Consider the following 27,911-nt stretch of genomic DNA (forward strand, 5'->3'; position numbering starts at 1 on the left):
ACTGCAGTCATCAAGAAAGTATGGTACTGGCACAAAAAGGACACATAGATCAATAGAACAGAATAGAAAATATAGAAGTGGACTCACAACTACATGGTCAACTACTTTTCGACAAAGCAGGAAAGAATATCCAGTGGAAGAAAGACAATCTCTTCAACAAATGCTATTGGGAAAACTGGATGACAACCTGTAAAAGAATGAAACTGGACCACTTTCTTACACCATACACAAAAATAAATTCAAAACAGATGAAAGGCCTAAATATGAGACAGGAAACCATCAAAATCCTAGAGGAGAACATAGGCAGCAGCCTCTTTGACTTTGGCCATAGCAACTTCTTACTAGACCATCTCCGGAGGCAAGGGAAACAAAAGCAAAAATGAACTTTTGGGGCTTCATCAAGATAAAAAGCTTCTGCACAGCAAAGGAAACAATCAACAAAACTAAAAGGCAACCAACTGAGTGGGACAAGATATTTGCAAATGACATATCAGATAAAGGGTTAGTATCCAAAATCTATAAAGAACTTCTCAAACTCAACACCCAAAAAAACAAATAATCCAGTGAAGAGATGGGCAGAAGACATGAATAGACACTTTTCCAGAGAAGACACCCAGATTGCTAACAGACACATGAAAAGATGCTCAACATCACTCATCATCAGGGAAATATAAATCAAACTAAAATGAGATATCACCCCATACCTGTCAGACGAGCTAAAATTAACACAGGAAACAATGGGTGTTAGCAACGATGTGGAGAAAGGGGAATGCTTTTACACTTTTGGTGGGAATGCAAACTCGTGCAGCCACTCTGGAGAACATGAAGGTTCCCAAAAAGTTAAAAATAGAGCTACCATATCCTATGACCCAGGGCGCCTGGGTGGCTCAGTCTGCTGAGCATCCAACTCTTGATTTGGCTCAGGTCATGATCTCAGGGTTTGTGGGATCAAGCCTTATGATGGATTCTGCACTGATGGTACAGAGCCTACGTAGGATTCTCTCTCCCCCTCTCTCTGCCCCTCCCTGCTCACTCTCCCCACACACAAAATAAATAAATAAACTTTAAAAAAGAAGAACTGCCCTATGACCCAACAATTGCACTATTAGGTATTTATCCAAAGGATACAAAAAATATTTATTCGAAGGGCACATGCACCCCAATGTTTATAGCAACATTATCAACAATAGCCAAATTATGAAAAGAGCCCAAATGTTCATTGACTGATGAATGGATAAAGAACAGGTGGTATTAAAAAAAAGTGGTGGTATATATATACAATGGAATATTACTCAGCCATCAGAAAGAATAAAATTTTGTCATTTGCAATGACATGGATGTAGCTACAGTGTATTATGCTAAGTGAAATAAGTCAGTCAAAGACTAATAGGATATCACTCATATGTGGAATTTAGGAAACAAAACAAATGAACAGAGGGGAAAGAAAAAAAAGAGAAAGGAAAGCAAAGCATAAAAAGACTCTTTAATTTAATTATAGAGAGCAAGCTGAGAGTTGCTGGAGGGGACATGGGTGGGGGATGGGCTACATGGGTGATGGGTATTAAACAAGGCACTTGTTGTGATGAGCACTGGGTGTTGTATGTAAATGTTGAATCAGTAAATTCTACTCCTGAATTAATATTACACTATATGTTAATTAACTGAAATTTAAATAAAAACAAAACATTAAAAAAAAATGCCGCAGCAACTACTTACTCAATATGTCTCTGAAGGCAAGGGAAACAAAAGCAAAAATGAACAATTGGGACCTCATCAAAATAAACAGCTTCTGCACAGCGAAGGAAACAATCAGCAAAACTATAAGGCAACCAACAGAATGGGAGAAGATATTTGCAAACTACATATCAGATAAAGGGTTAGTATCCAAAATCTATAAAGAACTTCTCAAACTCAACACCCAAAAAAACAAATAATCCAGTGAAGAGATGGGCAAAAGACATGAATAGACACTTCTCCAAAGAAGACATCCAGATGGCCAACTGACACATGAAAAAATGCTCAACATCACTCATCGTCAGGGAAATACAAATCAAAACCACAATGAGATACCACCTCACACCTGTCAGAATGGCTAACATTAACAACTCAGGCAACAACAGATGGTGAGGATGTGGAGAAAGAGGATCTCTTTTGCATTGTTGGTGGGAATGCAAACTGGTGCAGCCACTCTGGAAAACAGTATGGAGGTTCCTCAAAAAATTAAAAATAGAACTACCCTGTGACCCAGGAATTGCACTACTAGGTAGGTATTTATCCAAGGGATACAGGTATGCTATTTCAAAGGGGCACTTGCACCCCAATGTTTATAGCAGCACTATCAACAATAGCCAAAGTATGGAAAGAGCTGAAATGTCCATCGATGGATGAATGGATAAAGAAGATGTGGTATATATATATACAATGGAGTATTGGCAATCAGAAAGAATGAAATCTTGCCATTTGCAACTATGTGGATGGAACTAGAGGGTATTATGATAAGTAAAATTAGAGAAAGATAAATATCATATGACTTTACTCTTTTGAGGACTTTTTTTTATTTTTTAAGGTTTATTTTTGAGATAGAGAGAGACAGAGAGAGTGAGCATGGAGGAGCAGAGAGAGGGAGACACAGAATCCAAAGCAGGCTCCAGGGTCTGAGTTGTCAGCACAGAGCCTGTTGTGGGGCTTGAACTCACTGAGTGTGAGATCATGACCTGAGCCAAAGTCAGACACTTAACCGACGGAGCCACCCAGGTGCCTGATATGAGGACTTTAAGAGACAAAACAGATGAACATAAGGGAAGGGAAGCAAAAATAATATAAAAAACACGGAGGGGGATAAAAGATAAGAGACTCTTAAATATGGAGAACAAACAGGGTTACTGGAGAGGTTGTGGGAGGGGGGATGGGCTAAATGGGTAAGGGGCACTGAGGAATCTACTGAAATCATTGTTGCACTATATGCTAATTTGGATGTCAATTTAAAAAAATAAAATTTAAAAAAAAAGGAAAAGAACCTTCTTTAAAAAAGTCCTGCCAAAAACAAAAAATAAGATAGTCTTTGCCACTGAGAAATTCACGAATGGTAGAGGGGTATGAGAACATTCTTTAGTGAACAATTCACTCTGCTACAGAGTGCATTTTTTTCTTTTCGTTTTCTTTCTTTCTTTCTTTCTTTTGTTTTGTTTTGTTTTGTTTTGTTTTGTTTTGTTTTCAGAGAGTAGAAGAGGTCTCAGCCTCCTCTGGGAGCAGAGAGGACAGAGCAATCAAAGAAAAACATAGCATCCTTAGGTATATTCAGAAATTTCCACTTCAAAAATGCTCTTTAACCCCCACAACAAGCCTGTGGGATGGAAACTGTTGTTCCAGTTCTTATACCTAAAAAGTTGACATCAACAAAATAAGAGTATGAATTCTGGAGGTCACAGACCAGATTTTAAATTCTGGCTCTACCACTCATTAGGCAAGTCCTTGAGCAAGTTATTAACCTAAGATTCAGTTTTCTTACACAAAACATTAGGTTAATAACAGCACCTACCACACAGGATTGCTGTAAGGATTAAATGAAAAAAGCATATAAAAGCTTTCTCATGGAGTCTGGTAAATAAGGGACACTCAATTCTCATCTGCTCTTTTCCCTGTTCTTATTCCACAGCTCCATGAAGTTATATCAACTCACTCCTCTTGGTTTCTGCCACTCACTTGTTCCCCTTTTTCCAAATAGATTTCGATTATTTTCTGAGTGATCGTGAACTTCTGCTTCTCTATCTCTATAAAGTATCTAGTTGATACTTTGTTTTACATTCAAATCTTTTTTATAGTGGTAAAATATAAATACCATAAAAATTTACCATTTCAACTATTTTAAGTGTACAATTCAGTGGTATTAAGTATATTCACAATATTGTGCAACTGTTTCCAAACTGTTTCCAAAACGTTTTCACGAACCCAGAGACCCTATTCCCATTAAGCAATAACTCCCCATTCCCCCTCCCCCTAGCTCCTAGTAACCTCTATTTAATATGTTTCTATGAATTTGCCTATTATCGGTACTTCATATGAGTGAAATAATATAATATTTGTCCTTTTGTGTCTGGCTTCTTTTACTTAGCAAATGTTTTCAGGTTTCATCCAAACAACATGTATCAGAATTTGATATCTTTTTATGGCTGAGTACTATTCCACTGTATGGATAAACCACATTTTATTTATCCATTCACCTGTCAATGGACATTTGGGTTATTTCCACCCTTTGGCTATTGTGAATAATGCTGCTATGAATATTGGTGTACAAGTATTTCTTTGAGCCCATTTTCAAGTCTTTTAGATATATACTCAGAAGTAGACTAGGTGGGTCAATGGTAATTCTATGTTTAACATTTTAAGGAACTGCCAAACTTTTTTTCACAGAGGTTGCACCATTTCTGCCAGCAATGCACAAAGTTTTAATTTTTCCACATCCTCACCAACACTTATTATTTTTGTTTTTGTTTTTATAACAGTCATCCTCATGTGTATGAAGTAGTGTCTCATTGTGGTTTTGATTTGCATTTCCCTAATGCAAATGATGTTGATCATCGCTTCATGTGTTTACTGGCAAGTTATAGTTATATATTCTTTAGTAAAATGTCTTTCAAGTTGCCTATTTTTGAATTGGGCTGCCCTTTTGTTGTTGAGTTGTAGGAGTTCTTTGTATATTCTGGATATTAATCCCTTATCAGATATTGACTTACAAATATTTCTCCCATTCTGTAGGTTACCTTTCCACTCTCTTTATAGTATCATCTGATACACAAAAGTTCTTAATTTTGATGAAGTCCAATTCATCTCTTTTTTTTCTTTTTTTGCCTGTGCTTTTGATGTAATACTTAAGAAACCAGTTTCTTATTCAAAGTCATGAAGGTTTTCTCCTATATTTTCTTCTAAGAGTATTCTAGTTTTAGCTTTTAAATTTGGGTCTTTGATCCATTCTGAGTTAATTTTTCAATTATGGTATAAGAGTCCAACTTCATTCTTTCGCATGTGAATATCCAGTTTTGCCAACACCATGTGTTGAAAAGATAATCCTGGGATGCCTGGGTGGCTCAGTCAGGTAAGTGTCTGACTTCAGCTCAGGTCATGATCTTGCAGTTCATGAGTTTGAGCCCTACACTGGGCTCTGTGCTGATAGCTCAGAGCCTGGAGCCTGCTTCAGATTCTGTGTCTCCCTCTCTCTCTGCCCCTCACCCTCTCACACACACTCTCTCTCAAAAATAAACATTAAAAAAATTTATATATGAAAAAAAGATAATCCTTTCCCCATTGATTGGTCTTGGCAGTCTATGCCCATACCACCCTGAATATGCCTGATCTCATCTGAATGGTCTGGGCACCCCTGTTGGAAACAATTAATTGACTATATATTTCTAGACTTATTTCTAGGCTTTCTGTCCTATTTCATTGGTCTATGTCTGTGTACCAGTACCACACTGTTTGATTACTGTAGCTTTGTAGTACTTTTTGAAATTGGTTAAGTGTTTGTTGTTCTTTTTCAAGATTGTTTTGGTAGTCTGTCATTTTTATGCAGGTGAACTTGAATATGTGGTAGATGCATTCAAGAGAAAAGAGGAAAACTCAAAACTCATGCTATCTCATAGTTCTTCATCTCTGGTAAAGTCCCAGTCAATGTCTTTTTAGTCTGATTGGTTCACTTTGCACTCATAGAGATATAATGCAGCTTGTGGTCACATTATAAGTCAATTGTCATGGCACAGAGTACTGTAAGGGATGCATGGAAACTCCATCAGGGTACTAGTATATTGGAAACAGCACTTCATAAGGAGACCAGAATCAGGGTGTTAGTTCCAACTCTGTACTTCAATGATTCTTAACAAGTTATCTCACCTTTCTAGGGCTCTTTAATTATTTTCATTGATCTATAAAATGATGATTATAACCCTGCCCTGTGTACCTCACAAGGATATACTGAGGCTCGAGAGATATAAAGCATATGGCAGTATACAGGGAAGCACTCTAACATGGAAGCTATTATCATCCACATGACTGTTTGGTCATCCATCTCACCAAAGCTATGAAACCCTTCATTTGGTCAGGTCCTTGATAACTGTTAAATAGGAATTTCTGGTCATAAAAGTTCACAGATATTCCAAGGTTTCAGCTCCAAAATTATCAATGAGTTTTATTATTTTTATTATTTTTTTAAGGTTTTGTTTTTATGTAATCTCTACACACAACGTGGGACTGAAACTCACAACCCTGAGATCGAGTTGCATGCTCTACTGACTGAGCCAGCCAGGCGCCCCAGGGTTTGTCTAGTTTTAGTTGACAACTTTTAACCCATCACATTCCATGTCAACCACCAAAAGGTAGTACTACTCTGTAAAAGACTGCTTTAGTCCATCCATTTCATACAGGCAAGTGTGAGGACCCTGTGAGAAATGTGGAAGCCTGTGGGAGATGGAACTCATAGGCATCTGGGAAAACTTCTGATTCTATCTCCTAAACTGAAAGGAAATACCCTATTGCTTATTCATTTACGAGATTGCCTTTGGCTGATGAATTAGCAAGGGCTACTCACAACAGGAGGCCTTTTTGAAAAGACAAAACAAGCAAAAACAAAAGCTCTCCTATTAGCTGTTGGTTTCACTTATAAGCACTTGCCAGGACTCTGGCAGCAAGTCGTTTGGGGGCCCTCTTGACAAGATTCACACATGATCCACAGAAGGTAGAGAGCAATCTCCTCATCTCTGCATGTTAATTAAGGAGGACAGATGGCCCTGTGATTATTCAACCATATGTAGGTCAAGACTAAATGAATTAATAAGCAACTTAATTCTCAGCCGCCTCCATGAGCTTATGGGGCATCTATGAACAAACAATTGCCATAGTATCCTGGGAAACAAGAGCTAGGAACAAGGAGAGAGATTAAATTTCCCTCAAGGTACACTAAAGTTACATAGCCTGGGAAGGGATGTCTCTGTTCCTCCACCACACATTGTCTTCTATATTGTATTTGGGATGTTAAAATGGGTCAAAAGTTACAAATCTTAGTTTCCTATGTCTAAATTGTATAACTGTGGCCCATGTGGTCTTTTTTTTTCTTCTTCCTTTTTTTTTTTTTTTGAAGTTAAGCTTTCCTTAATTGATCCCTTTAGGACTGAAAAGCTAAAGTAGTACAGCCTAGAACCATAAGGAAAAATGTAACAAGACAGGAAACATACACGGGGTGGGGGAGGGGGGCAACGCGATCAAGGAACACGTTCTGAAAGGGCTCAGAGGTGCAAGGGGCTGCCAAGGCAGAGCTTAGTCTGCACCTGAAAAAGAAAAATGGGCACCAATTGAGGGGAAGAAAGGACCAGGAAAACTGTGTGCAAAAGGCAAGAAGCTGTGCAAGGCATACAAGGGATGGTAATCAGACTAGTTGCAGGGGTATTAGCAGAGATCACTTGGTACAGGTAATCAGTCGCAGAGCCCTGGATGCAGTAATGCTGGGTGTTTACGGGAGGAACCAGTCTTTCCTTTTCCCAGCGTTGCTGCTGGAGTCCACAGAATAGACACTAAAAGCCTTCTAGGAGCTTATACAGGGAAAAGTAGTTTCCTCCCTCCTCTCTACTCTCCTCTCCTTCCCATGTGTGAGTTACTGGTGAGACTGGCGGATTAACTGAGCCGTCCTGCTCAGCTCCTCTCTCCCTTCCTCTTACCCGGCCAAACTCCCTAGAACTTACCAGTTTTCTCTCATCTCCTCATTCTCTTCCAAATGGTGAGCCACTTCCCTCTGAGGAGAAGGTTGCATTTGTCCAGCTGTCTCTGGACAGGCAAGTTCAACTTTCTGAGCAAAGGAGTATTAAACCCAGTTGTCAAATCCAGCATTACTGGCAGTAATAGATATTTTGCTCCTTCCTCTTCTGACTCCTGGGTATATCTGAGTTGGTTTGGGGCACTGATGGAAAAGGTGCATAATTTATTACCTCCTGCTTAAAACCCCAACATCCAAAAATCCAGATATATATAAGTATATAAACATATATATACATGTATGTATGTATGGAGCAGCTAGTACTGTTTGTCTTTACAGAGAAATGTAAGGGGATGTTACGATAAGTCAGTAGTAATAAATCTTAATTTCTCAGACGTGTGAAACTTAGAACTTAAATTTTTCTTTTTAATAACATATAGCACAAAATTTAAAGGGAATAGAATAGGTTAAAAGTCTCCGTCCTCTCTAACCCTCCAGTTACCCAGTTCTCCTCCCCACAGGTAACCATTATTACTTTTTAAAAAAATGCTTATTTTTGAGAGAGAGTGTATGAGGGAGAGGCAGAGAGAGGGGAACAGAGAATCCAAAGTGGGCTCTGTGCTGACAGCAGAGAACCTGATGCAGGCTCGAACTCATGAACTATGAGATCAAGACCAGAGGGGAAGTTGGACACTTACTTAACCAACTGAGCCACCCAGGTGCCCCTATTAATCACTTTCTTATTTATCCTTCTAGGGCTATTCAATTTGTTTGTAAGCAGATGTGTAAATATTTAAAAACATTTTAATGTTTACTTATTTTTGAGAGAGAGAAATAGAGCCATAGTGGGGGAGAGGCAGAAAGAGAGGGAGACACAGAATCCCAAGCAGGCTCCAGGCTCTGAGCCATCAGCACAGAGCCCGACGTGGGGCTCGAACCCATGAACTGCAAGATCATGACCTGAGCCGAAGTCGGCTGCCCAACCAAGCCACCCAGGCGGCCAGATATGTAAGTATTTTAAAATCAAAAGGTGGAATTCTAGACACATTGCTGTGAGCCATGCTTTTTTTTTTTTATAAAGTTTTTTATTTAATTCTTGAGAGAGGGAGCAAGAGCACAAGCAGGGGAAGAACAAAGAGGAAGGGAGAGAGAGAATCCTAAGCAGGTTTCTCACTGTCAGCACAATATTTTATATATATATATATATATATATATATATATATATATATATATATATATCATAGTATATATATGCTATGAGACCATGGCCTGAGCCAAAATCAAGATCCAGAGGCTTAGTTGACTGACTGAGCCACCCAGGCGCCCCAAGGCTTGCTTTTTGCATTAACCTGGATTACAGATTACTCATTATTCCTTAAGGAATATCCCATTTTTTTCTAACCAACTGTTGAGTTGGTATACTCAATGGAATCCCATTATATAGCCATACTATAACAAGTCCCTTACTGATGGATAGTCAGGTTGTTTTTAACCTTATGCTATTAAAGATAATGCTTTCATAACTAGTAGATACATCTTTGCAAATGCGTGCAAAGTAACAAAGTCAGCTGACACCAGCTATCCTTTTAATTGCATTTGTCCATTTACCAGGCATGAACTTTGCAATTCCACAGCCCTCTCCAGTTTCTGTTCTAGCCGTGGCCACTGGCATTCATCTGCTGTCTCAGTAGGTACAAACTAGAAACAGAGATACTAGGTAAAGAAATTGCCATATTTAATGCCTTGAATTTTCTCAGATTTAAAAGAATTATAAAGGAAACAAATGCAGGTAGCAGTTGACCTACTTTTATTCTCTGGTATCACTCTGGAGCTACTTAAAATAGAAGTCACATGGAACCCAAGGGAGGAGATTCATAAAGTACATGCTATATATGGTACATATAAAATAATTACACCAACTTAAAAGCAACCTTTTGAGCAATTTTTAAATTTGAGAACTATTTTAATTGCTTGGTAGACTAGAACCAAAGTAAGTTAAAGCAAATTTAAGCTTTCTTTTCACTTTCCTTTTACTCACAACCTTGCTGTCCTTCCTAGTGTCCTAGTGTCCTCCCAAATAAGGGCCCTTCTGGTCCTATGTTGCCATGCAGAGCTTCTTTTCATCCTTCTGTCCCCAAATTATCCCCACTCTCCCAAATAAAGTTCTTCCCCTTCGCTGGACCTAACTTTTCATTCACTCCCAGAAATAAAGGATTTGATGAATTACTTTTCACCTGAGTGGCTAATTTTTTTTCCCCTCCTGGAAGTACTTAATAGGAGCAGGTTAGTGCTAGATAGTAATTTACATGCATTATCATTTAAATACTGGGAGTAGAAGAAGGGCCCAAAGTTAACACAACATGCCCAGTGATACAGCAGAACCAGAGTTTGGCTGCAGAGCTACTTAACTCCAAAGTCTGCACTTTCCCTGCTCGCATCAGTGTTCAAATAGTTTTGCTTGAAAACCTTCTAATTTTCAAAACTTATGCATTCCTCATAAAATTGTAAGCTGACATTTAATTTTTTTCATGTTAATAGTTGCAAAGTTCAAATTTTCCAGCATATTATGAATATTGATACTTGTAATTATAAACATCACCTTTTAAGTGAATCCAATGAAACTCATTTACATCCATTTTTTAAATATATGAGCAAGCCCTTCTTTAACATTTAGAAAATTTACACCGTTCTGTCTTCTCCAAGAACTTGTATTTCCATTCCATTTTCTCCATATTTTTAATACATGTTAATGTTTGAAAGTCTTATTTATCACCAGATACATATCTACAACAAAAATAAGTATATAATTTAAATTTTCATTTATTTTCCTCTGACCATAAGTTCTAATTGGTAAATTTTTTTTTCTGGATTTATTACAAATATTAATACAGAATTGAGGAAGACAACATATATACACATTTGGGTAATGACTAAACATAGGTAGTAAATTTTGTGTTATTAGTTAAGGTAATACTAGCTACTGTAACAGATAAACATCAAATTCTTGATGGCTTAATACAGAAGACTATTGCTTGATAATATGGAATCCCAAAAGGGATGAGGCGGTGATTCAGGTACACAGGTTCCTCCCATCTTGAGGCTCTACTGTCTTCAACATGTAGCTTCCACATAGCCCAGAAAGGAAAAAATGAACGTGGAGATGGCATGATCATGTGGGCAGGTTTGGAAGTGGTGCCCCTTAGTTCCTCTACCTTTCCAAAACCCAGAACTAGTTATACTGGCAAACCTGAGACAGCAGGAAGATGGGCTTGCAGTCTAGCAGTATGCACCAGGGAAAGGAGAAATGGATTAATCAGCTTGACAATCTCTGCTACAAGTTTATTGGAAATGCATATCTTGAGAGGAATCATGATCCAACTTTTTAATGAAATCTAATGAAAGAGAATGTTTAAAAAATTTTTTTAATGTTTATTTATTTTTGAGACAGAGAGAGAGAGAGAGAGAGAGAGAGAGAGAGCGCACAAGCAGGGAGGGGAAAGGCAGAGAGAGAGGGAGACACAGAATCCGAAACAGGCTCCAGGCTCTGAGCTGTTAGCACAGAGCCCGACGCGGGGCTCAAACTCTCAAAACAGAGAGATCATGACCTAAGCCGAGGTCGGACGCTTAACTGACTGAGCCACCTAGGCGCCCCGAAAGAGAATGTTTTAATATGCTAAGAACAAATTTCTCTGGCAAATATTTTTAAAATATATTTCTTATAAACAGGAAGTAGAAAATTTTAAACATTTTATCAGATGAAATGAGGACAGTAATTATATTCTGTATGACTTGATAAAAATATGTTCTTTCATTGAACAACACACCAAACACCAAGCAAAATAAAGACAGGTTTTTGTTTGTTTGTTTGTTTAGAGAGAGAGAGAGAGAGAGCACGTGCATGAGGAGCAGAGGGTCCATGCTCAGCACGGAGCCTGATGTGAGGCTCGATCCCAAGACCCTGAGATCATGACCTGAGCCAAATTTAAGAGTCGGATGCTTAACCAACCGAGCCACCCAGGCACCCCAACAAAGCCTTACTCTTAACAGAAATATTCTTAAACACAAATTCACCAAATCTTGAATTTATGAGAGCTCAACGAATCATTAAAGAAGGTTTCACCTTTGTGTGGCCCATAATGGCTTTCACATCAAGAGTAATACTTGGGATGGGTAAGGAAATTATAAAGTGGGAAAGAGATTACCAGGAACTCAAGCATATTGAGCAGATAAATCAGTTTTACAAAAGAGTACTTACAGAAGTTGAGAATCTGGAAATTGATTCCTTTAAAATGATTTATGTCTATGTAAACTCCTCTGAAAGTATTACCCCCAATTTGAGTACCACTGCATTACACCATACTGCCTTGACAACCCAGAGAAGTTTCTTAAAGTGTTTTTGACAAATGTGGGAGCTATTTTTAAGCCTCCCTTGGTCTTTAGATTATATACTCTGGTTCATGCAAAAGGAAGTGAGAAGCAGTGAGTGGCAGTGGGAGGTCATCGCAGCGTCACTGAGCCTGGGAGAGGCCATGGGTCATGGAAAGGCAGATTCTCATATCCTGCTCAGAGACTGGATATTTATGATGAGGCAAAAGTAACATAGTGGTGATGCTGGAAAAACATAATAAGCAAAATTATTACTCAATATATAAGAGGAGAGAACTAAAAGTGAGACATTATACAATAGTTCAGATTCATGGATTATCTCCCCCAAAGATCTTGTAAGTATATAAAATTCTACATACTAAATTTTGGGGTCTCACAGAGCCTCCCCCTCTCAAAGCCCTTCTCATAAAAGGCAGATTCCTCTTAGGTTATACTGGCATTCAACTGGAAACCAGAATATTTTAACATTAAACATAGCAGTACTATGATTATGTTCATGTTGTAATGAAGGTCTAATATATCTTAAAACATGCAAAGAAGTATTCAATTTTATAGACCTGGAAAACTACCTGGAGAAAACAAAATTAAAACAACAAAGAGCACATTCTGCTTTTTTCACTGAAGCAAATATGTATAGTACATTGGTAGAAACCATTCTATTAACCAAATCATGTCTTAATTGGCCAAGTTAATTGGGAAAATTGGTAAAGTATAAAGCCAGATGTGCTTCCTTTTAATTAACTGTGTGGCATATTTCCCTCAAGCTTTTTTGAGACTAACATACCATTATTTATGAACACTATAGTATTGTTGCTTGACAATAATAACCCTAATGTAATACAAAGTTTCATAATCATGTTCTGGATAAAATGTTCAGTTTAGTTTTTTGTTTTTGTTTTTGTTTTTTTTTTTTTACCATACCTAATTCTGGAAAACATTTAAACACATAAATGATATTGTTCCCTAATCATGATTTTCCCCCAAAAGAGGTACCATATAGCACTCAATGTACATATTTAAATGTTCTACTATACCATTCATTACTGCAGAGGATGTCCATGATACAAAAACCTAACAGTCTTAACCAGGAGACTTGACACTCAATTTCATAATAGTTAAGAATCATTGCAGTTCAGTTTTAGAGTCAGTATCCATATGTTTCAATGTTTCAAACTGTTAAAGAACAGTCTGGTTAAGATGAAGAGCTTGGGGTCTAGAGCTAGACTACTTGAGTTCAAATTCTTGCTCTGCCATTCAACTAGCTGTGTGATAACAATTATATTATAAAAGTAACATCTAGGGGCTGCTGGGTGGCTCAGTCGGTTAAGCATCTGATTTAGGCTCAGGTCATGATCTCATGGTTCATGAGTTCAAACCCCATATTGGGCTCTGTGTGGACAGCTCAGAGCCTGGAAGTCTTTGGATTCTGTGTCTCCCTCTCTCTCTGCCCTCCCCCATTCACACTCATCTATCTCAAAAATAAATAAACATTAAAAAAAATTTAATAAAAAAAATTTTAAGTAACATCTAATTTTAAGTTTCTCATATTTCAGGCAGGATCCATTCACTAACTTGCTGTGTGAATTAACTGCATAGCTTAGGCTAGCCACACATTTAAACAGATGTATCTTACAATTTTCTTGTTTGTTTATATCTTGAGAGTTAATCACAAATAATGTTAATGAAGTACTTCAAGTTTTAAAGTAAGTGGACAAAAACCCAAAGCAAGAGTATTTTTATCTTTAACCATACAAATCAATGCTGTGTTTATTTACTAATAACTTAAGCACAGTTTGGCATTACCCTAACAAGGTAATCATGAGTTGCTGAGACTCATACAACTATTAGGAATGCAAGAGTAATTGATTTAATTATATGTCACCACAAGATGGAGTGAGAATTCTCCAAAACACACACACACACACACACACACACACACACACACACACACACACACTCCTGTCAGAGGACTACAGATCTGACTTATTCCATTCTGCCATCTAGTGGTCATAGAATCAGGTATTACTCTCTATTGGATCAGTCTTCTATACAAGAATAAAATCAAAATAAGCAGTTTGATAAGAACTAAAAAATTAACTGAACAAAAAGATTAAGCACAGAAAGGAAAGTGGTAACACTGTTTGGTATAATAACAAGGAGAAGTATGTCGGAGAAAGTTAAGGAGAGAATGTTAGAGTGGAGTCCAAAACTAGAAACACAAGTTTAAAACATAAAATCTATTTTAAAACTAAAATATCGATTTTAAAACCTAAGTTTCTTCCTTATAAATACTTTTAGTACAAAAAAATTCTAAATTTGGCCCCACCTATTTCTTAAAAAAAATAAGTAGTTGGATTTAACTATTTTAACGTTGCCTTTTTACTTATAAAATTGAAAAGGAAGCATCTAAAGTCTCTAGGGACTTACATAAATTTTGGGTAGGGCTGTTTAGATTTATAGTCAATAATGTTTTTCTTTTCATTGAATAATAATGCTTTTATTTGCTTGAGTTTTAAATTTAAAATTTAAGGAGTAAATTTTTTAAATTTTTTACCAAAAAAATATACATACCATGTTAAACATACAGAAACAAAAATTAGAAAGCAAAAGGTTAATGTTCTTGATAAGTATAAAAGCTCTATAAATCAATCAAAAAAAGATAATCATGAAAGACATAAAGGATATGATCAAGCCATCTACAAATAATATAGTTAATAAACAATAAAAACTACCACTCATTAATATAATGACATTAAAATAGTGTTTTTATTTCTCAATTTATCAAAGAGAAAGATTTATAATAACCAGTGTTGGTGAGGATGCAGGAAAGCAGATCTGTTGGTTCAGTATAAACCATGCAACCATTCTAGAGTGTGTTAGAATGGGAACACATTTCTACTTAGAATTTCAACTCCTACGAATTTATGCTAGCAATACAGGTGTCCCTTGACATCCGAGTAAAGCATTCTTAAGAAACCTTTCATAAATTGAAATGGCGTAAAGAGCAGTATCCCTCACTTTCTTCAAGTTCTTGTTACACCACTTTACTTTTACAAAAGACCTACCTTAGTATCTGTTTTTGAGAACTGAAAGAAATCCAAAGAGGATTTTCACTTTTACGAGAAAAGCCATTACCATACTAAGATAGGTCTTTCATAAGAGTGAAGTGGCATAATGTGAATGTCCCTGCAAGTCCAATTTGATATATACACAAAGATTTATCGGTAGGAATATTATTAAATTGTTGTTTGTAACAGCTCAAACCTGGCCACATGCTATAGTTCAACAACAGGAGATTAGCTAAATATAAACTATGATGTAATATGAAGTACCTGCTGCAATATTACATAACTTGTAAAAGTCATAGTGTAAAAATATTAATGACATCAGGAAATGCTCACCTCTAATATGTGAAAAAAGGTCATAACACTATATGTATAGCATGATGCCAATTTTGTTTTTTTCTTTTTTTAAAAAGGTACTTTATTTTCTTCTTTGTGCTTTTCTGAACTTTCCAGTTACATGTATTACTTTTATAATAAAAATAATATAAAATTTCTAATTTATTACACATCACAAAACTCTTGATTACTATTTTCATATAAAATATACACTTCTCCAATCAAATTTACATTTGCATATGGTGAGTGGAAATAATCTTAAATACATGTTTCATATGTATGTGTTCAGCACAAAAAGGATATCAAGAAAACTTTTTAGATTATTTCAAGAGATCCCCTTAAAGCTAATAAGCATGGTTTGGAAACTTCTCAGTGAAAAGCCAGAACTACATACCCACTTAAGAAAACATTTAGAAATTTATTACTCTAATCCTTTAGTTGTTTTGCATCCTCTTTCCAACATCTCTAAGTAAATTTATTTTCTGGATATTCAAATTTGACTATTTCTTAAAATTAACACATCAAAATAACCCCCAAATATTGTATACAAAACTGCAGATTATCATTTATGCATGGGTGAAACTAATGAACTAATGAAAATCTCATTTACTGATGAATAGCCCATTTATCCAAAGATTGTATGTTTTTCAATGTTGTCATCGTATAAAAACATCAAAAAGAAAATAATAATTTAGTGTATTAAACTGGCTGCTCTGCCAAGAAAATATATGTGGTAAATAAATTGGATATAGGTTTATAACTGAAATTTTATTCACAAAATAGAGTGGTTTTCTACTAGCAGAATTTGAATATTTTTGCTTTTCAACTATATCTAAACAAAATAATTAAAAATCAATTCAAATAATTTAGAATAAGCGCTTTATTTTTTTTTAATCCCACAAAACTGAAACTATCATTTACATCAGTTGCAAGAGCAATAAAAATTAGAAATAAATTTGCTATAACTCTTGAAAACATGAGCACAAAACAAAACTAAAAGAAACAGGAAAAACTACTCCTTTTAAATTGAAGATAATTTGACTTCTTGTGACATACCCACCTGCAGATGTACAAATAGCAGATGCATTCAAAACAGTGTGAGATTTAATTGATTTAGGACAATATTCCAACCAATCCCAACCCAGTTTTCAATTACTTGTGCAGGCTTATACAGAGTCACAGAAAGCAAATCACTTCTAATATGTAACCAGCTGATGCCAATTCAGAACACTCCACACCAGCACAACAATAACTATGGAAATCATGAGGTATGACTAGGGAGAAAAAAGCAAACTCAGCATCCAAAGTGCACATACTTCATACTCCAATTTAACTGCAATATAGTTCTACTTTAGTAAAAAAAGAAAAAAAAGTTTCCTTAAACTATACATCAACAAGAAAAGCAAATGTATCATTTCATATTCTTTTTCTGAATTTAAAAAATATATACGTAATCTGCCTTTGTTTTTGATAAGTTCAAATATGAATTGATAACGGGGTGATCGGATTCTTTAGGAAAGCTCTATAGAAGAGATGAATACAACATACTGTATCTTCTTTAAGAAGTATGAGCTGAAATGTTAGGCATTCCTTGTATTGTTTTTGTATATATTTAAGGAATGCTGTTCTTGTAAACAATTGCTTTGAAAAAGAAATACTGGGACCAAAATACATTAATAGAGGATCTCTATAAAAGGTCACCAAAACTATCCTTGCTCATGACATCAGGGAAAATGTTTTTAGAATTTATCTTGCTAGAAAAAAATGCTACCACTTTTCCTCTTTTTTCTTTTTTGTGATGATCACAATTAAACATCAGAAGATTTTTCCCAAATAAATACTGATGCAAATGTTGATTTCAAGGGCAAACAACTTTCATAACAGTCTATTTCTCAGGCATTTCACCATCTGTTGAAACTGAGGCAGCACTTTTCTGGTGTGAATTGTCACTGGACTCCTGTGAAGTATTCCTTCTGGGAGAGTTTATTGGGACCTAAAGCTGATTAGCAGATGTAGGCTTAGCAGCATTTGGTAGCTTTGTAGAGGAATTAGATGGAAGTCTATGACGACTACTGTCCTCACCAGAAGTAGATGAATGTCTTTTTCTTCCAAATTCCTCACTAATAGGGGGCTGCAAATTATGAAAGACAACATAGTGACAATTTTACTATTTTTCCTCCCTTCAAAATGTAAGGCCAGGCTTTTTCAAGAAAGAAGGAAACTACGTTGGCACTTCAGTAGATGTTATTAGCATAACAAAAAACAGCAATTTAAGCTATTACATTTCTTCCTCAACTAAATCAGCCTACTAGTATTTGTTCATTCTTTCACTCAACATGTGTTTATTAAGATTCTCATATGTTTTGGGGCTTGAACTACATTGCAGAGCATAAATATAAAGCTAGGTTCCCTGCCTCGAAGAAAATGTTTTAAAGAGACTTTTTTGTGCTTTATTCAACCTCTGTCAACTCCAGTCCCTTTCAACCCTAAACACCTATCCTAGGCTTGTTTGAATGATAATGTTTAACAGATAAATGAAAGCAGCAGGGGGGAAAGAGACACCAAGTTAAATAATCTTTAGCAAGTTTGAAAGTCTATCTAGGGTTTCTAGAATAAAGAGACCGGAAAGCATTATAGATGTATTAATTTTAAACATTTTCAAACATAAATATCCATAAAGCTCCCAAGTCCCCTCAGACTGCAAGCAAGGAGAGGGTAGGCAGTGAAAACATATTCTGCACTCAAAAAAAAAAAAAGTCAGCTTTTAAGGCCTTTCCAATTACAAAGATTTGGGAACCCACCACCAGACTAATATTTTCATTTGTAGACAAGTTAAGACCATAACCTCCTCTCCAGTCTTCCATGTATTTAAAAGCGGAGGCCTGAATTCTTAGTTCCTGTTCAGATAGGGCAAAAGTCACTATTACAGAGCAAGGATGTCTTTGTGAAAGAACTGGCTAGGCTGCTCTAGAAACACTTTAATTCCAGAGACAAGCACATCTATTAATTCCATCGCTAGGCCATCAAACCCATTTACACAAAATATAAGACAAACAAATTACAATACTAAGCAGAGATGGACCTAGCATTCCTTCCACCTCTCTCTTTTCTGTTTTTTTGATTTTTCTGTCCTTATTTCTCTTTTTCCTCCTTTTATCTTATTTTCATCCCATTCTTTCTTTGTAATGCTTTCCTTGTCAAATCGTTTAAAGTTTATTCTCCTGTCTCTACATATGTATATAATATTCTTGTCCTACCTACTACCTACACAGTGACAATTGGACTGTGGTTATGTAAGATGTTAATATTTAGGAAATCTGGGTAAACAGAGTATATGGGAATTCTCTGTACTATTTTTGCACCTGTTTTAAAGTTTGATTTCAAAACTAGAAAATTAAAATTGTGAAATAAAAAGTTAAAAAAATAAAAATTATAAAATCAAAGTTAAGAAAGTCACTGATAGCTCAAAATCTAAAGGTAATAAAAAGACTACAAAAGATCGGGGTGCCTGGGTGGCTTGGTCGGTTAAGCGTCTGACTTCGGCTCAGGTCATGATCTCACGGTTCATGAGTTCGAGCCCCGTGTCGGGCTCTGTGCTGAGAGCTCGGAGCTCGGAGCCTGGAGCCTGTTTCAGATTCTGTGTCTCCCTCTCTCTCTGCCCCTCCCCTGTTTATGCTCTGTCTCTCTCTGTCTCAAAAATAAATAAACGTTAAAAAAAAAAAAGACTACAGAAGAAAGGACTTAAAACTTACATCAATGCGGAAGTCTTCTAACCTCTTAAAGCTACAGAGGTATTCCTGAAGTTTTGGGTCAATAGACTGCGTCTTAGATTCAGAATATTTTAGATAAGCCCAAAACTTTTCTAATCCATACAGCTGACCTAATAACAAAGAAAAGTATACACATTAAATTATATAGAATTTTAAAAATGATTCATATTGAGCATGATCCTACCAGCAATTAATCATTTACCTTCCAGCAAACACTTTATCTAGTTCTTGAGAATAAGATGTTGTAATAATAATGGCAGTTAACATTTAGTAAGAATCCACTATGTAACAGGTATTATTTAAATGGTTTTTATTTATTAAACTAATTTGAACCACATACAACCCTGTAATATAGGTACTTACGTATATTACTGATGAGTAAACTGAGGCTAACAAAGTTAAGTAACTTAACCAAGGTCACACAGCTACTAAGTAGGGGAAATGGGATTCGGACATATGCATTTGGCCCAAAGTCAGCACCATTACCCACTGTGCTAATCTATCTTTCGAAGCCTACCTGCTGATGTTACAAAGAATTTTCAAGTAATGGAACATCAGTGAGTATTATTTTCATGTTTTGTCGAGGAAAAAATGGCAAAATACTACTTCATAAAGGAAACACATGGGTATGGTTATTTTCTAACACATCATAGGAATGGCCTTCTTACTATATGGTGCTCCATCCATCCTTCATCAAGAACCATAATAGTGGCCTGAAGGTCTTAAATGGCCTACTCTGAAAAAAAAGAGTTATGAACTCTCCCTATTTATTGACTCAGGTTTACAATTTCTAAATAGAATAAGATTATTAGGATGTTTTGTTTTACCAGATTCGTAGTCTTTTTTGGTTTCTTCTTGGAAATCCTTAAAAATTTCTTGTCTGAATTTTTTTTCTAGTCCATAACTATAAAACCTGAACAGACATTCTAATCCATACCTGCGGAAAGGAAATAAATGGTTTATGATAAAAATTTTGCTATGATAAGGTGAAGATTTCATACTTAGCAGCACTGATACATGGAAACATGACACAAATAACCCCAAGCAAAAAAACAGAAGAGCTTAAATGTATGTAAATTTTAGTATGCAGGTTTTTGTTTGTTTTTAGCTGAAATGGTTAATTAGTAATTCATGGATGGCTTTGCTATTTTTGTTCACTCAGCCATAGCACCTCATGGAACTATAATGGGAACCTGCAGAATGATAGGCAGCCTGTGGACAACCAGAGTTGTCTTCCTTTGGACAGAGGATCTCTCCCTGGTATTTCTGAAGAAATGTCCAAAAGATTCAGTGGCATTAAGAATGTTTTAGATTTTTCCCAAACCAAGGTTTATAATGGTATGTTTGTGTGTGGTTTTAAATACTCTTGAACATAATCTTTACTCAAGAGAGATAAAAACTATACTCTGTGCCCTAGACCCTATGTGTGATTGACCTATTCAACTATAAATGACAAACCTAATTAAATGGCTCCTAATAGATCTTCCCTACTTTAGCTATAAAGTACATCTCATAAAAGATATTTTGCTAAAACAACTGTAATCACTACATAAAATCAGAAAGCAAATTTCCTTGTTTTCTTCTAAAGCTACCTAGAGAACCCAAGACAAATTTTAGACAGTGGATCAGCAAACTACATGGGCTCAGTCTTTAATTTAATTAATGGTGATGAGCAGAACCCATGACAGTGAACACAGTCTTCAGAACAGCAGTAAAAGGACCATGTCTAGCTTACTCAACTAAAACAAGTCGCAATTAATAGATTCCTAGTTAGAATCCTTAAGTCATTCTGGGTGCCTTAGTGAATAAATACTACATACAATTTCTTCATTACCTGTAAAATAATTTTGCCTGGCTTTTATTCACATGAAGGGGTGTGTGTGTGTGTGTGTGTGTGTGTGTGTGTGTGTGTGTCTTTTGTAACTACCTTATTTACAAGATGGAAAGCGATGGTCTGCCCAGAAGAATAAATAGGTTTCTTGGCAAGCTACCAAGAGAAATGTAGGACTACCAACTACCCCACACACTGACCTGAGCCCCTTGTTTTGGTAGCCATAAGTGATACTATTCTTTGAGCTTATATGACTGAAGGCTAAGGGGACTAAGGACTAAAGAATCACCAGCTCAGAAATGACAAACATGCCTTGACACTCCTCTTATGTGATATTATACTGGTATTAGCTTATATACTTATATATAAATATAAATATAAATATAAATATAAATATAAATATAAAGCATTGATATCTCAACCTTGGCTGTATATAACAATCATCTGGAGAGCTTTTAAAAATACTGATGCCAAGGCTTTGCTCCAAACCAAAGAAATCCGAATCTTTGGCAGTGAGGCCTATGTCTCTGTCTTTTCTTTTCTTCTTCTTTTTTTTTTTCTTTCTTTCTTGAAAGCAGAATTGAGAATGTTTTGGGTTTTATCAAGTAAATGACATTCTAGAAGAATGTTAGAATTCTTAGAGGTTATTGGTAAAGGCCAATAGACTACTACAATATTTGGATTTTTAGTCTTAATTTTTAGCAAACCAATTCCAAAGACCAAAAGTATGACATTATTTTTTTTTTCAAAAGTATAACATTAATCGCAATCCAACTATGCAGAATAACTGCTGAAGTGAAGACAAGGGGCAAATGGTCAGCCTCTCAGTTGCCATTTATTCACTTACCCCTCATTGTGAGAAAGCTTAGATGAGTGGAAAATATAAAGAATGAGAAGCAGAAAGAACTATATTTGAATTCTGGGCCTGTAATTACATCCCTGAAAATGGGTGATAACAATATCATACTTTTCAAGAATAGATGACACAAATATTTATAAAGTACTTAGACCAGAGATGGCACATTGAAGATAATAAAGGTTATTTCTCTCCTTCCTTCTTAAAACTATCCTACTGTTGAATTTAGTCAATGGATAGATTCAGTACTAATCTTTCTAATAACAGTAACAATTTATTGAGCACTTACTGTGTACCAGGTAACATGTTCTGTTTTATCTTCACAATAACCCTTTGAGGGTATCTACCACAATTTCCCCTACTTTATAAAGAAGCTGAAGCTTATTGTGATTAATAATTTGCCAATCCACAGTGAATTAATAGGCTGGGATTCAAATTTGGCCCTGATTTCAAAGCCTTCAGATGCTTAACAATAACTGTGCTACATACTTCCTAAGGAACAGCTAATCCAGGTTAGTCATGAACATTGCAGAAACAGACCCAAAATTATGTGTTAAAAACCACTAGAAACATACAGACTGATATAGGAACACAGAAAAAGAATTCCCAACCTAGACTTGGATAGGCATGGGCATATCAGAAAGTTATTAGAAAGTCCTGAAGAACAAACAAAAATTGTTTGCAGAAACAGCAAAAGACACTGAGAGTAATAATAACAGTGACTTTCAAACTTTTCTTTTTATTTTAGAGAGACACAGCATGAGTGGGGGAGGGGGATAGAGGGAGAAGAGAGAAAGGGAGAATCTTGAGCTCAATCCCAAGACCTTGGGATCATGACCTAAGCTGAAATCAGGAGTTGGATGCTCAACCAACTGAGCCACCCAGGTGCCCCTCAAACTTTTCTAAATCTAATAGTAAGAAAAATATTTTATCTGGTGACACAATACTCATATATACATGTATACATAAAAGCATATATAAGCTTTGCAAACAATTCTAAATTTGCATGTATATATAAATTATAAAAAATTTGAACCTATGTTCAGTGCAGTCTGACATTTTTCAAACTACTAAACTGATTTCACAACCCACTAATGAGTAGCAAACCATAGTTTGAATAATATCAAAATGTTTTGTTGTCAATATATTTGAATAACACCAAAATCAAAAACGGCAAGTTTTTCCTTTTGTGCTAAACCTGGTAAATTGGCAGTAGCTATTAAAACTGTGATAAGAAAGACCAAAAATCTGAATTCAGGAACATTATTAAACAGTTTTTGGGTTGGTTAGAGAGGTCAGGAATAGAAGAGAGAGAAACAGAGGTACAGATAGATATTCTGGATGAAAATTAAAGTCTATTTTTTCTACAAGTCAGGGTAAATGCAATTTTTTTTCCCGAAAAATTTATTTTTTGTATTCCTCTCAAAGATCACAATATCTGGTTAACAATATATTCTTATTTAAGATTTACAAGTAGAATCCATTTTTAGAACGGCAAATTTAAGTAAATACTGAGTGTAAAATTATCTTTTTTTTCTTCTTTCCATCTCTTCCTTTCTTCCCCTTTCCAGGAATAAATTGCTTGCATAAGTCTACTTCATGTTCTTTCTGACCCTTTCAGTTTGGTCCCAACTCTGTCCTATAGGAACTCTCAAAACTTATCCTGAACACTTCTCAAGGAAGCAAGGTCTAGCCTGGATGAAAAGAATGAGTTAGCAATGCAGAGGGAGGAAGAACAGAATAACCAGAGGTAAGAATATGTATAGCTATCTAGATGCAATAACTTGGGTCATTCAGAGAACATGTTCAGTAATATTGTTGCCTAGAGGACCAGAGCACTAGTAGGAAAAAATGAGATTTGATAGATGAGTGTGGACATATCATGAGAGGCCTTATTTTTTCTTGGCTCAAGGCATCTTAACAACTAATTTGGCTCTAAGTATTTGTCAATTTGGGGATGTAAGTGCACATGCAAGGGAAGTCTCTAACGGCTCTTTCAAATTTCATTTGGAATGTGTGCCAACCCCTAAGATGGCTCCAAATGATCCTACCTCCTGGTATTCTCAATCTTGGGTAATCTTCTCCTACCAGGGATGGTACCAAGGTTGGTCTGTGTGAATAATACAACATGGCAAAAGTGATGGTATGTCACTTTCAAACATAGGTTATACAAGACATCAAGTCTTCGTCTTAGAAGTTCTTCACCTTTCTTAGATCATTTGCTCTGAAGTCATGTCATTAAATGCTGAGTAGTAGGCCTATGTGGTGAAGAACTGAAGCTTCAGCCATGTGAATAAGCTTGAAGAGGATCTTTCAGCCTGAGTCAAGTCTTTAGAGACTGCAGCCGGATCTAACACTTTGACTGCACATGAGACATCTGAGTCAGAACCACCCAACTAAGCTGTTCTAGAGTCTTGACCCTTAGAAACTGTAAACTAAGAAATGTTTGGTGTTTTAATTTTTTGAGTTTTGGAGTAATTTGCTGTGCAGCAATAGGAAACATACAGCCTCTCCCCAGTTATGTTGTTCTACTTTCACAGTTCAAAACTGGGCACTTTACCCTTTAAATTATTTTATTGAAAACTCCCTTCAACTGTAAAATGTGAGAAAATATTTGACCTGTAATTTTCTTTTGCATCTTCCCAAGCAAGTTGTCTAAATTCCTCATACATTTTTTTATTGAAGTGATCTCTGAGGAAAAAGGACCAGAAACGAAAGAGGGTATTCATTTCTTGGGACTGGCCAATTCCCAAGCGTTTTCTCTCTGGAAAAAGATAAAATAATAAAACTTTTTTTTGTTAAAGATGCTTATTAAGTCAAAACAGCAGACATTTTATATAACTTAAAATAAGGAAAACTAAAACATATTAATCTTTAAAATGTATTTGGCTTTCTTCTAACTAAGGGACAAATATTAATCTGTTTTCTGACTCACTGTTCAAATTTAAGCATTTGTCAATAGTAACAAGAATATACTAAACTTCATTTCCTAATGTATATAAGCTACAAAATACATGATAAAAATATGTATAAACACATTTACTTAAGGTAATTATAACAAAAGAATATCTTAACCTGATATTAAATGTCACACTTTTTAATATTATATTTTAATTTTAAATACAGCTATTTTAAGGACAAGCATCTTACCACTTAGGCATCTTCGACGATACTTGTGGTACACTTGTTGGGTAAAGCCATTTTCCTTCAAAAGTTCATGAGAAGGGTGCTGGAACTTTGGGAATGAATGAGGAGTACATCCATAACTTCCTACTAGTGGTGCACCTTCTGAAGGCGAGGCATTTGAACTGCTGTTTGAGAAGGGGGGAAAAAGCCTTCAAACTGAAATATCAAGAACCAAGTGTTTAAACCAATTTGTACTATTTGTTTGTTGTTGGGTCTGAACAGTGGAAAAGACATTAGTCCCTAAAACTAAACTAAGACATAAAGATAAATATTTGAATCGCTATTTATGTTCAACACAGGTATATGCAGAAGTTGATAAAGAACATGGTTATAAATTTTCAAACTAAAGCAGTAAGTAGAACCACATGACTAAAAGACTCGCTTATTCCTATTCCAGATCCATTATTTACTTTAGTTTCTTGTGGTACTAGAGAAAATCTCAATTTTCATGAGCAATTAGGTAAATGATATAAATTGGATAAGTGGAAATGAGGAATAAAATCTGGCACAAAGGTAATAATTTTATGAATCCAGACATACCTGCAATTCTGTACATCAATTCTACTTCTGAAATCTCACCTAAGTCTATTTTTTTTTCCTTTTCATCTGCACTCCATTATTCAAATATAGGTTTTCTTCCTCTTTCACTCGAACTAACTGGTCTCCCTCATCTATCCCATCACCAAATGTTCTTTCCTGTGTTTTGCTTTATTTATTATTTTTCTTTCTTTCTAAGACACTGATCTAAATCAGTGGTTTTCAACGTGTAGACTGAGGATGTTTGAAGGGCTTCCCAAGAACTCTTCAGAAAGTCTGCAACTCAAAACCATTTTCACAATAACACCAAGGTATTATTTGCCCTTTTCACTGTGTTCACATTTGCACTGATAGTACTAAAGTAATGGTGCATAAAATTGCTAATGCAAATTGAGGCAGAGGCACCAAACTTTCCATACTAGTGACAGTGATTGCAAATTTTAAAAAGTACCACTTTGAACTTAAGGTGTCTTTGATGAAGCAAAATAAATAAATAAATAAATAAATAAATAAATAAATAAATAAATAACTTTATGAAATCTCAACCCTTATTGTATGGGACGAAATCTTTAGTTTTGCAAAATGAAATAGTTCTGGAAATGTTTCACAACAATATGAACATACTTAACACTACCGAACTATACACTTAAAAAGTTAAAGTGGTAAATATTTTGTTATGTGATTTTTAATCACAATTTTCAAAAATGGGATGGAAGCATAAAGTACTTTTGCAGCATTATCAAAGTACAGTGGCTATTTTTATGGACTGAATGTCGAATTCCTAGCCCCTAATAAGATGGTAGTAGAAGGTAATTAAGACATGAGGGTAGAGTTGATGAGTGGGATAAGTGCCCTTATAAAAAGAAACATAGGGGGCGCCTGGGTGGCTCAGTCGGTTAAGCATCTGACTTTGGCTCAGGTCATGATCTTGTGGTTCATGGGTTCAAGCCCTGCGTCGAGCTCTGGGCTGACAGCTCGGAGCCTGGAGCCTGCTTTGGATTCTGTGTCTCCCTCTCTCTCTCTCTGCCCTCCTCCACTAGTGCTCTGTCTCTGTCTCTCTTTCTCTTTCAAAAATAAATATTGAAAAAAGAAAGAAACGTGGGATAGCTGCTTCCTCTCTCTCTGTTTGCCATGTCAGGATACAAGAAGATAGCCATCTACAAAGTAGGCCCTCAGCAGATACCAGACCCATTGGTACCCTGATCCTGGAACTGTGAGAAATAGATGTTTAAGTCCATGGCATGTTTGTTATAGCAGCTCAAACTAAAACAGTTGTCTTAAATCAAAGCACTTGTTTCATAAAGTTGTGAGCCAACCCAGCTGATTTTTCTTGCAACAACATTTTTAATTAGAAAACGACAAACAAATTATGAATATTCAGACTTCATTTTGTGTCAGACGTTTCCTTGAAAATGAACAAAATGTCAAGGAAAACTTTGAGTTCTTATGCAAATATTAGAATTTTGGAAACCTTGTATTTGTCACCATAAGCCTGATTGTTTCCACTAATACTTAAAAACTTTCCTAATAAAATCAGTGGTGATTTTCTTAGGAGTGTGTGTGAGCATGTCTGTGTGTATGGTAAAATACACATACTATTTATAATTTTAGCCATTCTTAAGCACACTTACTTTTCATCAAAATTAGATATTCACAATGTTACATAACATCACCACTATCTATACCTAAAACTTCTTTATCATCCCCAACAAAAACTCTATTAAACAATAGCCCTTTCCTCCTCCATTTAGCCTCCAATCACCTGTATTCTACTTTCTCTATTTAAACTGGACTATTCTGGGTACTTTATACAAGTGGGATCATACTATCTTTACCCTTTTGAGTCTGCCTTATTTCAATAAGCATGTTTTCAAGGTCCATCGATGTTGTTGTTACATAAATTAAAATTTCATTCTTTTATATGGTTGAATAATATTCCATTGTATGTATATACCATATTGTGTTTATGCAGACATCTGTTAATGGACACTTGAATTGTTTTTATCTTTTGGATATTATGAATAATATTTCTATAAATATGTACATAAAAGGGTTTGTTCAACTCCCTGTTTTCAATTCTTTTGGATATATACCTAACAGTATAACAGCTGGGTCATATGGTAATTCTGTGTTTTAACATTTTGAGAAAATGCCAAACTGTTTTCCATAGTGGCTGCAGCATTTGATATTTCCACAAGCAATGCACAAG

General features: G+C 35.6%; 1 protein-coding gene across 11 annotated transcripts in view; it reads right to left on the reverse strand.

Moving 5' to 3' along the window:
* Positions 1 to 9,556: 9,556 nt before the first annotated feature.
* Positions 9,557 to 27,911, reverse strand: part of LARP1B (La ribonucleoprotein 1B) — a 123,975-nt gene continuing 105,620 nt past the window's right edge. For 5 of the 11 annotated variants that reach the window (XM_047855928.1, XM_047855927.1, XM_047855926.1 and 2 more), the window contains 6 exons: positions 25,130 to 25,290; positions 24,599 to 24,743; positions 20,120 to 20,229; positions 19,275 to 19,402; positions 10,983 to 11,127; positions 9,557 to 10,519 (listed from right to left, as the gene is read on the reverse strand). In XM_047855928.1, coding sequence (XP_047711884.1) covers positions 10,482 to 10,519; positions 10,983 to 11,127; positions 19,275 to 19,402; positions 20,120 to 20,229; positions 24,599 to 24,743; positions 25,130 to 25,290 — 727 coding nt within the window. In that variant the 3' untranslated portion in view covers positions 9,557 to 10,481. Of the gene's footprint in view, positions 10,520 to 10,982; positions 11,128 to 11,339; positions 12,347 to 16,403; positions 17,654 to 19,274; positions 19,403 to 20,119; positions 20,230 to 24,598; positions 24,744 to 25,129; positions 25,291 to 27,911 lie in introns of those variants that run through there. The other 6 variants (XM_047855924.1, XM_047855922.1, XM_047855925.1 and 3 more) reach the window with 5 other exon arrangements.

This window comes from Prionailurus viverrinus, chromosome B1, assembly GCF_022837055.1.
Source record: "Prionailurus viverrinus isolate Anna chromosome B1, UM_Priviv_1.0, whole genome shotgun sequence".
Classification (NCBI taxonomy): domain Eukaryota; kingdom Metazoa; phylum Chordata; class Mammalia; order Carnivora; family Felidae; genus Prionailurus; species Prionailurus viverrinus.